The sequence below is a fragment of the Salvelinus alpinus genome, chromosome 38 (assembly GCF_045679555.1).
Source record: "Salvelinus alpinus chromosome 38, SLU_Salpinus.1, whole genome shotgun sequence".
Lineage (NCBI taxonomy): Eukaryota > Metazoa > Chordata > Actinopteri > Salmoniformes > Salmonidae > Salvelinus > Salvelinus alpinus.
In genome coordinates, this window is record NC_092123.1 from 520,001 (window position 1) to 537,500 (window position 17,500).

Below are 17,500 nucleotides of genomic sequence, written 5' to 3' on the forward strand. Positions count from 1 at the left end.
GGGACTCCACCCGCAGAAGCAGATCCCAAGTGGATAGTCATGCCCTCTTGCCGAGACAATAACAGGGAGCCAGAGTCCGGTGGCAATCCGCCTGTCCTCGATACCTGGAGGTGGTCTTGAGAAGAGCAGACCGGGCTCTCTTCCAGGTACGGCGGCAACGGCGGACGAACATCTGGGCCGAGGTAATTCAGACCTCTTCTTCTTGCTCAGGGAAGAGCGGGGGCTGATAACCCATCGAACACTCGAAAGGTGAGAGACCAGTGGCTGAGGAGTGTTGCGGGCGTACTCCACCCACACGAGTTGCTGGCTCCAGGTAGTGGGGTTGGCAGAGACGAGGCAACGAAGGGTTGTCTTCAGGTCCTGATTAGCTCACTTCGACTGGGCGTTAGATTGGGGGAGAAACCCAGAGGACAGGCTGGCCGACGACCCAATGAGTGTGAAGGACGCCTTCCAGGACGAGAACTGAGGACCACAGTTGGAGACCATGTCCCCCAGAAGTCCATGGATCCAGAATACGTGTTGCACCATGAGCTGGGCTGTCTCCTTGCCTGAGGATAGCTTGGGGAGGGGAATGAAATGGGCAGCTTTGAAAACCTGTTCACCACCGTAAGGATAGTGGTGTTGCCATCAGATGGAGTGGAGACCAGTGACGAAGTCCAGGGATATATGTGACCAGGGACAGTGAGTGACAGGAACTTGAAGGAGGCCAGCCAGAACATGCCATGAAGTCTTATTCTGAGCACAGACAGTGCAGGCAGGGCGACGAACGCGGAGACATCAGGAACCATGGTAGGCCACCAAAAGTGTTGTCACACAAAGGCCAGGGTCTGAAGGGAGCCAGGGTGGCAGGCAAGCTTGGAGGAATGAGCCCATTCCAGGACCGGGGAGAGGGCAGTGTCTGGGACAAACTTCCGGTTAGCCAGGCCCCCCTCATGGGCCTGGTTCTCTATTCCCCAGATGAGTGTAGCCGCTAGACACGAAGTAGGAAGGATGGTCTCGGGGTCCGAGGGTGTAGCAGCGGGGCTATAGCGGTGTGAAAGTGCATCCAGCTTAACATTCTTGGACCCCGGGCAATAGGAGATGGTAAAGTTGAACAGAGTGAGTTGAGACGATTGGCGGTGCAGAGATATTCCATGTTCTTGTGATCCATCCACACAATGAATGGATGTTCCGCAGCCTCTAACCAGTGCCTCCACTCCTCCAATGCATTCTTCACCACAGTAGTTCTCGATTTCCAACATCATAAGTCCTTTCTGTGGCATTAAGACAATGGGAAAAGAAGGTGCAGGGATGCAGCTTTAGGTCCAGGGCAGAACGCTGGGACAGGACAGCCCCCACTCCCATGTCCAAAGCGTTGACCTCCACCACGAACTGATGGGACCAGTCCGGATGGATTAATATGGGATCTGTGGTGAAGCGGTGCTTTAGGTCCAGGAACGCCCGGTCAGCAGCTGGGGATCACGTGAACGGGACCTTGGGAGAGGTGAGTGCTGAAAGGGGGGAAGCCAGTGTGCTGTAACCCAGTATAAAACGGCGATAGAAATGGGAAAATCCCAGGAAGCGTTGCAGCTGCACTCTGGAAGTGGGTTGAGGCCAATCCATCACCGCTCTCACCTTCCCGGGATCCATCTGCACATTACCAGCAGTGATGATGTATCCTAGGAAGGATATGGTGGAGCGATGGAATTCACATTTGTCTGCTTTAACAAAAAGCTGGTTCTCCAGGAGACGCTGGAGGACTTGTTAGAAATGGAGAATGTGTTCTTGAGCTGCGCGGGAAAAGGATGTCGTCGAGGTAGACGAACACAAACCGGTTCAACATGTTGTGGAGAACGTCGTTAACCAGGGCCTGGAACACTGCAGGAGCGTTGGTCAGACCGAACGGGATCACTAGGTATTCGCAGTATCCGCTAGCCGAGTTGAAGGCTGTCTTCCACTCCGTCACCTTCCCGTATCCGCACCAGATGGTAGGCGTTCCTCGGTTCTTAACCGTGATGTCATTAAGGCCCTGGTAGTTGATGCACGGGCGCAGGGTTTTGTCCCTCTTCTCCACAGAGGGGGAGGCAGAAGGACGGGTACACATTGCAGCCAGGGAGTCCTTGATGTACGTTTCCACAGCCTTGGTCTCCGGACCCAACAGAGCTGGAAACCTTGCTGAAAACCTCCCAGAGGTCCTGGTACTCCGCGGGAACGACGGAAAGGTCCGAGGCTTCTCACGAGCCCACAGGAAGAAGTCCCGGGGCAGGCTGCACCGACTTCAGGCAATGAGCGTGGCAGAACGGGCTCCTGCCCATGATAGCACCAGCAGTCCAGTTGATAAGGGGATTGTGTCGCTGGAGCCATGAAAACCCCAATACCACAAGTACCTGAGTAGACTTGATGAGCATGAAGGAACGTGTTGAATGGGAAGCCGGGGTGGCCTGTAGAGACGCACTGCTGACAGCAGGGTTACTGAGGGACTGGGAGGTTACCGTAGTGGCTGGTTGCCTAACAGACAACCTGCTGAATACAGCAATGTATTCAAGGCACGGTCATGGCGTTCTGCCAAGGTCTGGAATCCTTCCATAAAACCTTGAAGTAACTCCTCGTGTCTCCCAATGATGGCTCTTTGGGAGGAGACGGCACTGCGGAGCTGGTCCGAGTCTCCTGGGTCAGTCATGGCCAGTTCGTACTAACACGAATCAGGATATGACCCAGATAAACACACAGGAGACGGAAGGTTCAATATACAGAGTAGTTTATTAAAACCACAGGAGACAGGCAAAGGGCAGGTCGAGGACAGGCAGAGGTTCGTAACCAGGAATGAGTCTGAAAGGTACAGGGTGGCAGGCCGGCTCAAGGTCAGGACAGGCAGAAGTTTGTAAACCAGGTCAGAGTCAGATAGGTACAGGATGGCAGGCAGGCTTGGGATCAGGACAGGAAGAATAGGTCGGAACCGGAAGGACAAGAAAACAGGGACTAGAGAGAACTGGCCATGACTGACCCAGCAGACTCGGACCAGTTCCGCAACGCCATCTCCTCCCAAGGAGACACCATTGGAAGGCACAAGGAGTTGCTTCGTGGTCTTATGGAAGGGTTCCAGACCTTGGCCGAACTCCATGTCCAAATGTTGAACACATTGCTGGAGCAATTCCAGGCGTTGTCTGTTAGGCAGCCTACCACAACGGTAACCTCCCAGTAACCGGGCTGTTAGCAGCGCCGCCTCCCCGGTCACTCCGGTTTCCCGGGAACCTCGCTTACCTCCCATGGAACACTTTGATGGAGAGTCGGACACCCGTCGTGCGTTTCTCGCTCAGTGTTCCCTCATCATCGAGCTGCAGCAACTTCTCCTTCTCCTCGGAACGCTCTAACATAGGGCACCTCATCACTCTGATGTCTGGGAGGGCTCTCGCCTGGGCTACGGCAGTATGGGAACAACAGTCGGCTGTATGCTTCAGTCTGGAGGACTTTGTGGTGGAGGCAAATAAAGTTTTTGATGCTCCATTGTCCGGGAGAGAGGCTGCCCTGAAGTTACTCCAGCTTTGGTAAGACTCCTACAGTGAGGCAGACTATGCGGTGGATTTCTGCACGTTGGCAGCTGAGAGTGCCTGGAACCCAGAAGCGCTGTTCGACATGTTCCTGCACGGAGTATCGGAGGAAGTAAAGGACGAGCTTGCAGCCCAGGAACTACAGACGTATCTTGACTCGCTCATAGCCTTGACCATTCGGATCGACGGGCGACTACGGGAATGTAGGAAGTAGAGGGGATTCGGTTTCACTCACCTGTCCAAGGATTCCACCTCACCTCCGAGGCATCCCGGAAGTCCCAGACGGCTCTGTTGCCGAGAGAACCCGAGGCTACCCGAGTTCCCCCAAGAGTCTCCGAAGACTCCCGATTCACCTCTTCCCGAGCCGATGCAACTAGGCAGAGCTAGGCTGTCTCCAGCTGAAGGGCTATACAGGCTTCACATTAAGAGTTGCCTGTATTGCGAGACTACTGGTCATTTTGTCTCCACCTGTCCACTAAAAGACCAGGCTCACCGGTAGGAGCGAGTACCCTGGTGGGCAATACGGAGAACTTTTCCTCTCGCCTTACTCGCATCCCTTTTCATGTCATTTTGCTGTGGGGGAACCAGACGAAATCTCTCCGGGTACTCATTGACTCTGGGGCCGATGAGAGTTTTATGGACGCTACCCTGGCTTCTGAGCTGAACATCCCCACTCAGCCTCTCTCCATTCCCATGGACGTTAGAGCACTGGACGGGTGCTCTATAGGCCAGGTCACCCACAATACCACCCCCACCGATCTACGTGTGTCAGGGAACCACAGCGAGATGATCCAATTCCTGCTCATTAAGTCTCCTCACGTTCCCGTGGTATTGGGACTCCTTTGTTTTGTTGACACTGAGTGAGAGGTTGTTTTCCTGACACCACACTCTGAGGGCCCTCACTTTCTCCCTGTAGGCCGTCTCGTCGTTGTTGGTAATCAGGCCTACCACTGTCTGCAAACTTGATGATTGAGTTGGAAGCATGCATGGCCACTCAGTCATGGGTGAACAGGGAGTACAGGAGAGGGCTGATAACGCACCCTTGTGGGGCCCCAGTGTTGAGTATCAGCGGGGTGGAGATGTTGTTTCCTTCCTTCACCACCTGGGGGCAGCCCGTCAGAAAGTCCAGGACCCAGTTGCACAAGGCGGGGTTGAGAACCAGGGTCTCGAGTTTAATGACGAGTTTGGAGGGTACTATGGTGTTAAATGCTGAGCTGTAGTCAATGAACAGCATTCTTACATAGTTATTCCTCTTGTCCAGATGGGATAGGGCAGTATCCAGTATGATGGCGATTGCATCGTCAGTGGACCTATTGGGGCAGTAAGCAAATTGGAGTGGGTCTAGGGTATCAGGTAGGGTGGAGGTGATATGATCCTTGACTAGTCTCTCAAAGCACTTCATGATGACAGAAGTGAGTGCAATGTGGCGATAGTCATTTAGTTCAGTTCCCTTAGCTTTCTTGGGAACAGGAACAATGGTGGCCATCTTGAAGCATGTGGGGATAACAGACTGGGATAGGGATTGGTTGAATATGTCCGTAAACACACCAGTCAGCTGGTCTGCGCATGCTCTGAGGATGCAGCTAGGGATGCCGTCTGGGCCGGCAGCCTTGCGAGGGTTAACACGTTTAAATATTTTACTCATGTTGGCCACGGAGAAGGAGAGCCCACAAGCTTTGGTAGCAGGCCGTGTCAGTGGCACTGTATTGTCCTCAAAGCGGGCAAAGTAGTTTAATTTGTCTGGGAGCAAGACGTCGATGTCCGCGACGGGCGGGTTTTCTTTTTGTAATCAGGGATTGACTGTAGACCCTGACACATACGTCTCGTGTTTGAGCCGTTGAATTGCGACTGTACTTTCTCTCTATACTGACGCTTTGCTTCTTTGATTGCCTTGCGGACGGAATAGCTACACTCTTTGTATTCGGTCATGTTTCCGGTCACCTTGCTATGATTAAAAGCGATGGTTCGCGCTTTCAGTTTTGCGAGAATGCTGCCATTTATCCACGGTTTCTGGTTAGATTTAATAGTCACAGCGGGTACGACATCTCCGATGCACTTGCTAATAAACTCGCTCACCGAGTCAGCATATACTGTACATCAATGTTGTTGTCTCTATCCAGAACATATCCCAGTGCACGTGATCGAAGCAATCTTGAAGCGTGGAATCCGATTGGTCAGACCAGCGTTGTATTGACCTGAGCGCGGGCGTTTCCTGTTTTAGTTTCTGTCTATAGGCTGGGAGCAACAAAATTGATTCATGGTCAGAAGGGCGTGGGAGGGCTTTGTATGCATCACGTAAGTTCCAGTAGCAATGATCCAGAATTCTGCCAGCTCGTGTCGCGCATTCGATATGCTGATAGAATTTGGGAGTATTGTTCTTAGGTTAGCTTTGTTAAAATCCCCAGCTACAATAAATGCAGCCTCAGTATGTATGGTTTCCAGTTTACTAGAGTCCAGTGAAGTTCTTTCAGGTCCATCGAGGTATCTGCTTGGGGGGGGATATACACGGCTGTGACTATAATCGAAGAGAATTCTCTTGGAAGATAATGTGGTCGGCATTTGATTGTAAGGAATTCTAGGTCAGGTGAACAAAAGGACTTGAGTTCCTGTATGTTGTTGTGATTACACCATGAGTCGTTAATCATAAGGCATATACCCCCACACTTCTTCTTACTAGAAAGATATTTGTTTCTGTCGGCGCGATGCGTGAAGAAACCGGGTGGCTGTACCGACTCTGACAACGTATCCCGTTCCATGTTTCTGTGAAACAGAATGTTACAATCTCTGATGTCTTTCTGGAAGGCAACTCGTGCCCTGATTTCGTCCACCTTGTTATCTAGAGATTGGACATTGGCGATTAATATGCTCGGAAGCGGTGGATGGTGTGCCCGCCTGAGTCTGACCAGTAGGCCGCTCCATCTGCCTCTCCTGCGGCGACCATGTTGTTTTGGGTCGGCCTCTGGGAGAAGATTGCATGTCCAGGGTCTAGGTCCGAAACAAAGGATCCGCTTCAGGAAAGACGTATTCCTAGTCGTAATGATGGTAAGTTGCTCGCTTTTATATCCAATAGTTATTCCCGGCTGTATGTAATGACACTTGAGATTTTCTGGGCTAACAATGTCAGAAATAATACATAAAAAAACAAATAACTGCATAGTTTTCTAAGGACCTGAAGCGAGGTGACCATCTGGTGATTACAGCTTTGAGTCATCTTGGGTATGTCTGTATCTACTTCGCACATCTGGATTATTATAATTATTTCCCTCCCATTCTTCTTATAAGATTTTCTCAAGCCTTGCGGTCAGATGCCAAGCAGTTGCCATACCAAGCGGTGATGCAGCCGGTCAAGAAGTTCTCAATGGTGCAGCTGTATACATTTTTGAAGATCTGAGGCCCATGCCAAAACTTTTCAACCTCCTGAGGGGGAAGAGGTGTTGTTGTGCCCTCTTCACGACTGTGTTAGTGTGTGTGGACCATGATAATTCCTTAGTGATGTGGACATCAAGGAATTTGAAGCTCTCTCACCAAGGAATTTGAAGTGCTCCACTACAGCCCCATCGATGTGGATGAGGGTGTGCTCGGCCCTCCGTTTCCTGTAGTCCACGATCAGCTCCTTTGTCTTGCTGACGTTGAGGAAGAGGTTGTTGTCCTGGCAGCACAATGCCAGGTCTCTGACCTCCTTCTTGTAGGCTGTCAGTCTTAGATTTTTTTTAATCTCTCCTCTAATCCCTCCCTTTACCCAAAACCCTGGAACTCAGCTCAGATTCCAGCAGATTCCCCCAATGAGAGAACCCAGGGGGAGGGTATGAATGTTTCAACGCGGCTGATTGGTTTAGAGTTCGGTAGCCCCTCCTCTCTTGAGGAATTTTCTTAGAGGAGTTGTTTCCACAGTACATTCGCTCACATACACTCTGTTATACAAGAGGAATGGTACACTGAGTGTGTATAGGGTGTGTAGAGTGTGTGTGTGTGTGTTTGTAGGGTGTGCACATTTGTGTGTGTTTAGTCTACTCAGTAGTCTAGAAGAGGGACAAATCAAAATGAGGACAGCAAGTGTACAAGAGCAGGTCAGTGAAGTGTTTCTTTCTCTCTCTCTGTCACTCTGTTCTATATTGTTCCAATGGAGAAGTAGTGTGTGTGTGTGTGTGTGTGTATCTTGGCTTGCTCTCTACCACCATGTTGTGAAAGCTTGTTGCTGCTTTTGAAATGGACTGGCTGTCCCTCGCTAGCTGAACAGTTACTGTTTTCTCCCTCTCTCCTCTACCTCTCCATTTCCTTCAACTCACTCCCTCGTTCATATCCCCTTCTCCTCACCCTACTGCTCTCTCACTCTCCCTCTCTTTCTCGCCTTTTCTCCCTCTTCTCCTCACCAGTACATGTGCCGTCTTTATTGGTAACGTTGTTATTTGCCACATTTGTAGAACAGATTCAACGTTTCAAAGACTACACCAAGTCTCTTTGTTGTTGTAGGCGATATAAGACATTACACAGTTCTGCTGGGCTCCTCTCCTAACAAAACAATCATAGCTGAGTTTCATAACCTCTGTCTCCCTCTCTCTGCTCTACACATCCTGTTTCTGAATACATATTAACTATGGTGGGGCAGTTAGCCCCTGGCTGGATGACTAGGTCTAGTCTGACTGTACTGACTAGCTCTCTGTCTTGTCATTCTGTCTAGTTTGATCAGTCATTATATTTGATCAGTCATTATGTTTGATCAATCATTATGTTTGATCAATCACTATATTTGATCAGTCATTATGTTTGATCAGTCATTATGTTTGATCAGTCATTATGTTTGATCAATCACTATATTTGATCAGTCATTATGTTTGATCAATCACTATATTTGATCAGTCATTATGTTTGATCAATCACTATATTTGATCAGTCATTATGTTGATCAGTCATTATGTTTGATCAGTCATTATATTTGATCAGTCATTATGTTTGATCAGTCATTATATTTGATCAGTCATTATGTTTGATCAATCTTTATATTTGATCAGTCATTATATTTGATCAGTCATTATGTTTGATCAGTCATTATGTTTGATCAGTCATTATATTTGATCAGTCATTATGTTTGATCAGTCATTATATTTGATCAGTCATTATATTTGATCAGTCATTATGTTTGATCAATCTTTATATTTGATCAGTCATTATATTTGATCAGTCATTATGTTTGATCAGTCATTATATTTGATCAGTCATTATGTTTGATCAGTCATTATGTTTGATCAATCTTTATATTTGATCAGTCATTATATTTGATCAGTCATTATGTTTGATCAGTCATTATGTTTGATCAATCATTATGTTTGATCAGTCATTCATCCAAATAGGAAAACTGTAACACTCACTGTCAACATTTGGATTAAATCATGAAACGGTGCATGCTCTCATTCCCACACACACACACACACACACACACACACACACACACACACACACACACACACACACACACACACACACACACACACACACACACACACACACACACACACACACACATACACACACACACACACACACACACACACACATCCTTGTGGGAACTAAATGTATTTTTGCATTCAAAATCCTATTTTCCCTAACCCCTAACTCTAACCCTATCCCTAATTGTAACCCTAATTGTAACCCTAAACCTAACCCCTATGATTCACATAGTCATTGTCCTCATGGGGACGTGGGAAATGTCCCCACGAGGGAGAATTTTCCTTGTTTTACTATCCTTGTGGCAACTTTTGGTCCCCACACACACGCACCCACACACACAGGTGGTTTCAGCTCAGAGAGATCAAGCCAACATGTAAACTCAAACCACCTGCTGAACAGTAGAATACAGTGTGTGTGTGTGTGTGTGTGTGCGTGCGTGCGTGCGTGCGTGCGTGCGTGCGTGTGTGCGTGCGTGTGTGTGTGTGTGTGTGTGTGTGTGTGTGTGTGTGTGTGTGTGTGTGTGTGTGTGCGTTGGAAAGATGTGTTCCTTCAAAGAAGTACAATGAAGCCTTGTATTACAGCCAGCAGGACTCAGCTCTGGTGATAATGACGATCACTCCCCTTCTCCCTCTCTCTGTCTCTCTGTCTCTCTCTCTCTCTCTCTCTCTCTCTCTCTCTCTCTCTCTCTCTCTCTCTCTCTCTCTCTCTCTCTCTCTCTCTCTCTCTCTCTCTCTCTCTCTCTCTCTCTCTCTCTCTCTCTCTCTCTCTGTCTCTGTCTCTCTCTCCCTCTCTGTTTCTCTCTCTCTCTGTCTCTGTCTCTCTCTCCCTCTCTGTTTCTCTCTCTCCCTCTCTCCCTCTCTCTCTCTCTCTCTCTCTCTCTCTCTCTCTCTCTCTCTCTCTCTCTCTCTCTCTCTCTCTGTCTCTGTCTCTCTCTCCCTCTCTGTTTCTCTCTCTCCCTCTCTCCCTCTCTCTGTCTCTCTCTCTGTCTCTCTCTCTCTCTCTGTCTCTCTTTCTCTCTGTCTCTCTCTCCTTCTCTCTCTCTCTCTGTCTCTCTCTCCTTTTCTCTCCCTCTCTGTCTCTCTCTCTCCCTCTCTGTCTCCCTCCCACTCTGTCTCTCCCTCTCTCTCTCTCTCTCTCTCTTTCTTTCTTTCTTTCTTTCTTTCTTTCTTTCTTTCTTTCTTTCTTTCTTTCTTTCTTTCTTTCTTTCTCTCTTTCTTTCTTTCTTTCTTTCTTTCTTTCTCTCTCTCTCTTTCTCTCTCTCCCTCTCTTTCACTCTCTCTCTCTTTCTCTAGTGTTGAAATGATTAGATAATAAACAGCTTTAGTGTAGGCAGAGACAGAGGTGTCACAGACCACTCTTTCACTCTGTTGCTCTCTCTCTCTCTGTCATCTGTGCTAGGCGGAGGTTGGCACCACATTGGCTGTAAATGCCATGTTGTGTCCACAAATCTCTTCTCACTTATCTTTATGGTGCATGTGTGTGTGTGTGTGTGTGTCTTTGTGCGAGTGTAGATACCGTAGGTCAATGGCATTTTAACTGTCCTGATGATAACCTAGTGTTATCCATTCAGATCTCAGACATGTTAGTATCCGGTCCCTGGGAAAACTGTTGGATAAACAATTTATCAAAAACCAATAGAAAAATAAGGAAGGAGAATGATTGGAGACATACAGTAGCTGGTATTTATAGTTTTCTCCTATTTGCCAAAACCCATCATCATGACATCCCTGGACAGGAAACAGGAAGTAGACAATGTTCCATCAGAACGGAGAAGCGAGATAAAAGCAACACTCCATCTGTCATCCCCCTCTCTCCTTCTCTCCTTCTCTCCTTCTCTCCCCCTCTCTCCTTCTCTCTCTCTCTCTCTCCCCCTCTCTCCTTCTCTCTCTCTCTCTCCCCCTCTCTCCTTCTCTCTCTCTCTCTCTCCCCCTCTCTCCTTCTCTCCTTCTCTCTATCTCTCTCTCTCCCCCTCTCCTTCTCTCTCTCTCTCCTTCTCTCTCTCTCTCTCTCCCCCTCTCCTTCTCTCTCTCTCTCTCTCTCTCTACCATCTCTCTCCTTCTCTCTCTCTCTCTCTCTCTACCATCTCTCTCCTTCTCTCTCTCTCTCTCTCTCCTTCTCTCTCTCTCCCCCTCTCTCCTTCTCGCTCTCTCTCTCTATCACCCCCTCTCTTTCTCTGATCCCAGTCATTCCAGTACTGCCTGAGGTTTGACCATTCCGTTCCACTAGGACATGACAGAGGCCTCGGGCGAGACGTAAAGCGTTGTGTGTGTGTGTTTGTGTCCGTGTGTGTGTCACAGAGAGAGAGCGAGGGAAAGAGAGAGAGAGAACTAAAATTCGAACACACAACACACACACTGTGCCGTGCTACGGCTGACCTCTAGGTCATCGCTATAGTGGGCGGAAGCCCTAGACACTAGGGTGGGTGATGCCCCACTGACATAAATCACACACACACAGCTTCACACAGTGTCTGTTATCATTCTTATCATTTTGGAAGACAGCTTCCACTGACTTCCTGTAGCTCTCTGCAGGGCCAGCGTCAGCCAATGAGGTAGCAGAGTCTCTAACCAATGGCCCTCTACTGTTAGTGGACAACTATTGGTTCTATTCTGGGCTGTGTGTGTGTGGGAGTCTTGGATTTGAGGGGAAGGATGCCAGGTATGTGTGTGTCTCCACATCCTTCCCCTCAAATTCAAGTTCACACACAGGCAAGCACATACACACACACACCCACACACCCACACACACTGCTGCAGGGATGATCTGCACTGCAGTAGAAAGGGATAATACATGCAGAGCAACATACTCTTACTCTTGGACAGAAACAACTTCTCTACGAAGCAGACAACGTTTTGACTCTATTCAAGTATTCCTCTCTTCTCCTCCTCTCCTCATCCAGGTGTGCCCTGTACTGAGGGCTGAGAACTAGGCATGTTGGGTAAAGACCCCCCCACCACCAGCAGCCTTAACCTGATGACCTCTGACCCCTCTGACATCGCTGTGGAACCCAGCGACATCACAGACGGCCTCGGTATCAGCAGGAAGATGTCGGACGTAGTTGAGAGTTTGGACACCAGAGAGTTGGACATGGGAGATGGAGAGGAGACTGACAATGACCCTACCAACATAGGTGTGTGTGTGTGTGTGTGTGTGTGTGTGTGTGTGTGTGTGTGTGTGTGTGTGTGTGTGTGTGTGTGTGTGTGTGTGTGTGTGTGTGTGTGTGTGTGTGTGTGTGTGTGTGTGTGTGTGTGTGTGTGTGTGAGAGAGAGCTCTTGATATGAATGATATGATGAGAGATGTATCCTATTGTCTTTTTCTCTTCCTCTCCAGGGGACAGTCGTATAGGGTTCAGTGCTGTGTATCACACCGTGGGGTTTAAGGAGTCGGAGGCCAGGGTCTATCTCCCTACTGTTCCCATCACTGCTAAGATACTGGAGGTGGAGAGGTTCAACACAGCCCAGGACAGGTTCAACATCACAGCACAGAGGAGTGTCAACAAGGTACCCACACACACACACACACACACACACACACACACACACACGCACACACACACACACACACACACACACACACACACACACACACACACACACACACACACACACACACACACACACACACACACACACACATACACACACACACACACACACACGCACGCACACATTCACACTTGATCTCTGTCTGTGTAGAGTCAGCCTGCAGTGTTTAAGATTGAGCTGAGACATGGAGAGTTCAGCTGGGTGGTCAAGAGAAAGGAGAAACACTTCATGGACCTCCACAGAGAACTGGTCCGATACAAGATGTTCATGAGGGTACCGCTACCCTCCCGCAGGTACATTCACACACAGACACACACACACATATACGTATACGCGCACACACAAATCAAATACTAAATGATATACTACGAATTCTGATCATAGAAATGTTAGGATTTTTCATGGTATAGTAGATATGTACATTTTATTTCTTCCCAATAGCAGTGAGTGACCCTACCTTCTTCCGCTTTACCACTCTTCACCACTCTCTCTACTCTCTCTGTCTCTCCAATTTTTCATTTTTTTTTTTTCAAATTCAAGCTGCTTTATTGGCATGAAAAACATTGTGTCAATATTGCCAAAGCAACAATGTATACAATATACATTGTAATAAAAAAAATAAAAAAATAAACTATAACTAACTTATAACTAAATAACGGTCATCTTCACCATTACATCGGTACTACAACTACTATCATCATCACCACCACTACCACCACCACCATCACTAAACTGCTATCATTACCATTACCACCCATACCACTACTATTTGGAATGATAAACAACAATAATAATAGTAATAACAATAACAGTAATAACAATAACAGTCATAATAAGTAAGTTACTCTCTCTCTCTCTCTCTTCTCTCTCTCTCTCTACTCTCTCTGTCTCTCTCTCTTTCTCTCTCTCTCTCTCTCTCTCTCTCTCTCTCTCTCTCTCTCTCTCTCTCTCTCTCTCTCTCTCTCTCTCTCTCTCTCTCTCTCTCAGCCACACAACGAGGAGGAGGACAATGAAGAAGAGTGAAGCCAGACATATTCCTGAGCTCCCGCGTGGCGGAGATGAGTTGGCACAAGACGAACAGGTCTACAGCAGAAGGGTAGGTGTGTTTGAGTGTGTTTGTTGTATTAGCTTTATAGAAGAATACAGTATATACTTCATATAAACATTGTACTGTATAGTATATCTCTACTGTAGTAATACTGCATTTATTATGTTTCCTGTACAGAAACAGCTGGAAGATTATCTGAACAAGCTGCTAAGGATGGCCATGTACAGGAAATACTACCACACTGTGAGTACTACTCATAGAATTAGGAATTACAATACTAGAATGGACATGAACCTTGTTATGATGGTCAGGGAGTTGGTTAACCATGGTTTTCTAGTGCTGTGATAAGATATTGTGTAAAATAACAAATTTAGCTAGCCAGACAATTTTAGAGGATACATTTTTTTTAATTAACTGCCAATATGTCAACATTCCATTCAAACAATACAGCCAATCCACAGCCATACACTGTCTGAAATCAGTTGATGATAGGACTTCTGATATTGTATTATGTAATGGCACCCTCAGCTTTCCAAGAATCTGAGACATGTATGTTCTGTTTACATATATTTAGAGGCTATTTATACAGACAATGTGTATAAAACCTGCATAAACTGTATTTAAAATTATATGACAATATTTTAGGTTGACTATAATTTCATTACACAATTTCTGATACATCACATGCCTTACTTTCATTTTCCTGCAGAAGTAAAACCAGGATTATGTTTGTACTGACATTCATTGCAATTAGAATGAGCAAGATGGCTGCCATTTTGGCCCCATTACGGAACTTTGAGGGTTTATGACATAGCCCCTCTAGTAACATCAATGGATCTCTATGGTACTACTAAACTAGACTAGACTAGACTATAGGCGACCGGAGCTGGAACGACTACTACTTCTCTCTTTATCTAATACCCATTAATACGGTTCCTCTCTCTCCTCAGATGGAGTTTATTGATGTCAGCCAGATGTCCTTCATCCATGACCTGGGACCTAAAGGACTGTGAGGAACAACAGATTTATTGACAGATACTGTCTTTATGACTGCGCCGTCATGCCCATTGTTATTGGAATAGCTGAAAATAGATTTGTTTTATTTTGTGTATTCATCATTTAAACGTGTTTCAGGGAGGGGATGATACACAAGCGTTCTGGAGGTCATCGTATCCCAGGCTTGAACTGCTGTGGTCACAGTGAAGCCTGCTACCGCTGGTCTAAACGGTTAGTACACACACGTACAAACACAATGCACGCACAAACATGCACACACACACGCTGATGTATCTCTCCCTGTGTGTGTGTGTGTGTGTGTGTGTGTGTGTGTGTGTGTGTGTGTGTTATTTGTAAGTCGCTCTGGATAAGAGCGTCTGCTAAATGACTTAAATGTAAATGTAAATGTAAATGTGTGTGTGTGTGTGTGTGTGTAGCTGGTTGGTGGTGAAGGATTCGTTCCTCTTCTACATGAAGCCAGACTCAGGAGCCATTTCCTTTGTTCTCCTGTTGGACAAAGAGTTCAGCGTCAAAATGGACTCCAAAGACACAGAGACCAAATACGGAGTACGCATCGACAGCCTCTCCAGGTGTGGTGTGTGTATGTGTGTACAGACATGCTAGGAGGTGGGGCCAGGAGATTAAGGAGTTAACTGTTTGTGTGTGTGTGTGTGTGTGTGTGTGTGTGTGTGTGTGTGTGTGTGTGTGTGTGTGTGTGTGTGTGTGTGTGTGTGTGTGTGTGTGTGTGTGTGTGTGTGTGTGTGTGTGTGTGTGTGTGTGTGTGTGTGTGTGTTCGTGCGTGTAGGTGCCTTGTACTGAAGTTGAACAGCTACAGACATGCTCGGTGGTGGGGCCAGGCGATAGAAGACTTTGTCCGTAAACACGGGAGGGCGTTTCTACGAGACCATCGATTTGGTTCTTTCGCTCAGGAGGAGCAGAACATCCCTGCCAAATGGTAACTATGGAAACTGGGAAACAACAATCGACCCCCCCCCAAAAAAATTACTCAGGTAAAGTTTAGTAGTTAGATGTAAGTTTAGTCAATGTTAAGTTTAGTAGTTAGATGTAAGTTTAGTCAATGTTAAGTTTAGTAGTTAGATGTAAGTTTAGTCAATGTTAAGTTTAGTAGTTAGATGTAAGTTTAGTCAATGTTAAGTTTAGTAGTTAGATGTAAGTTTAGTCAATGTTAAGTTTAGTAGTTAGATGTAAGTTTAGTCAATGTTAAGTTTAGTAGTTAGATGTAAGTTTAGTCAATGTTAAGTTTTGTAGTTAAATGTAAGTTTAGCCAATGTTAAGTTTAGTAGTTAGATGTAAGTTTAGTCAATGTTAAGTTTAGTAGTTAGATGTAAGTTTAGTCAATGTTAAGTTTAGTAGTTAGATGTAAGTTTAGTTAATGTTAAGTGTGTGTGTCTGTGAGCTTTTCTCTATGCCCGTCTGTCTGTGGAGAATGTGTTTCTGTAGCCAACATCATGTGGGTATGGTTGACTGGAACTGTCTACTGGCATCTGCATCTAAAATACTCTGTTATGATCAATGAGGAACTAGGCGAAGGTGTTGACCACTGAGTGTGTATCTGTCTGTGTGTGTGTGTGTGTGTGTGTGTGTGTGTGTGTGTGTGTGTGTGTGTGTGTGTGTGTGTGTGTGTGTGTGTGTGTGTGTGTGTGTGTGTGTGTGTGTGTGTGTGTGTGTGTGTGTGTGTGTGTAGGTATGTGAATGGGAAGACCTACATGGAGGACGTAGCTGATGCTCTGGAAGAAGCTAAAGAAGAGATCTTCATCACTGACTGGTGGTACGTGTATGTGTGCGTGTATATGTGTTTACGTGTGTGTGTGTGTGTGTGTGTGTGTGTGTGTGTGTGTGTGTGTGTGTGTGTGTGTGTGTGTATATATATGTGTGTGTGTGTGTGTGTGTGTGTGTGTGTGTGTAGGGAAATAGACATTGCCGGCAGCAGTTAGAGTGTGAATACTCACCGCAACATAACACAGCTACATGTCATTCCCCAAGCAGACTGTAAATGCAGTCTATATACGTGGTGTAGTTTACCAGATCAAAACCCTGTACAGTGTTCTTACAGTCGACTCCTGATGAGTGAGATTGTATAAATGTGTGGTAGTGTAATGTAATGCTACCTGTACACCTGTTGGCAGTGGTGTAAAGTACTTAAGGAAAAATACTAGTCGTTTTTTAGTGTAAATGTACTTTACTTTACTATTTATATTTTTGGCAACTTTTACTTTTACTTCACTACATTCCTAACGAAAATAATGTGCTTTTTACTCCCTACATTTTCCCTGACACCCAAAGTACTCGTTACATTTGGACAGGAAAATGGTCCAATTCACCCACTTATCAAGAGAAAATCCCTGGTCATCCCTACTGCCTCTGATCTAGCGGACTCACTTAACACAAATGCTTCTTTTGTAAATGATGTCTGAGTGTTGGAGCGTGCCCTGGCTATCCGCCAATAAAAAACATATGAATATTGTGCCGTCTGGTTTGTTTAATAAAGGAAGTTGAAATGAATTATTATTTTACTTTAACTTTTGATACTTAAGTATATTTTAGCAATTATATTTACTTTTGATACTTAAGTATGTTTAAAACCAAATCCTTTTACTCAAGTAGTATTTTACTGGGTGACTTTCACTTTTACTTCAGTAATTTTTTGTTAAGGTATCTTTACTTTTACTCAAGTATGACAATGTAGTACTTTTTCCACTGCTGCCTGTTGGCAGAGGGTCCTAAGGAGTATCTGTAACCTTACAGGACTCATGTTACTCACCTGGCTCACCTCTCACTACACTAGTAGGGGGGAGTAGGATGAGGTCAACTTAAGTATATGTGATGTTCGTCGACTTCCTTTCAAATATTTGGCTAAATATTAATCCCTGGAGCTAAACAGACACTGTACAATGCAAAGTAGTTTGCTCATCAAACTG

The 17,500-nt window shown here is 46.3% G+C and overlaps 1 protein-coding gene across 1 annotated transcript in view; it reads left to right on the top strand.

Annotated features, from left to right (window-relative positions):
* Window positions 1-7,429: 7,429 nt before the first annotated feature.
* The window catches only part of LOC139566171 (phospholipase D1-like), a 26,097-nt gene continuing 16,026 nt past the window's right edge, over window positions 7,430-17,500 (top strand). The window contains exons 1-11 of the mRNA XM_071387159.1: window positions 7,430-7,594; window positions 11,872-12,102; window positions 12,303-12,472; window positions 12,668-12,810; window positions 13,505-13,613; window positions 13,743-13,808; window positions 14,516-14,574; window positions 14,700-14,792; window positions 14,999-15,151; window positions 15,367-15,516; window positions 16,267-16,350. Coding sequence (XP_071243260.1) covers window positions 11,904-12,102; window positions 12,303-12,472; window positions 12,668-12,810; window positions 13,505-13,613; window positions 13,743-13,808; window positions 14,516-14,574; window positions 14,700-14,792; window positions 14,999-15,151; window positions 15,367-15,516; window positions 16,267-16,350 — 1,226 coding nt within the window. The 5' untranslated portion in view covers window positions 7,430-7,594; window positions 11,872-11,903. The remainder of the gene's footprint in view (window positions 7,595-11,871; window positions 12,103-12,302; window positions 12,473-12,667; window positions 12,811-13,504; window positions 13,614-13,742; window positions 13,809-14,515; window positions 14,575-14,699; window positions 14,793-14,998; window positions 15,152-15,366; window positions 15,517-16,266; window positions 16,351-17,500) is intronic.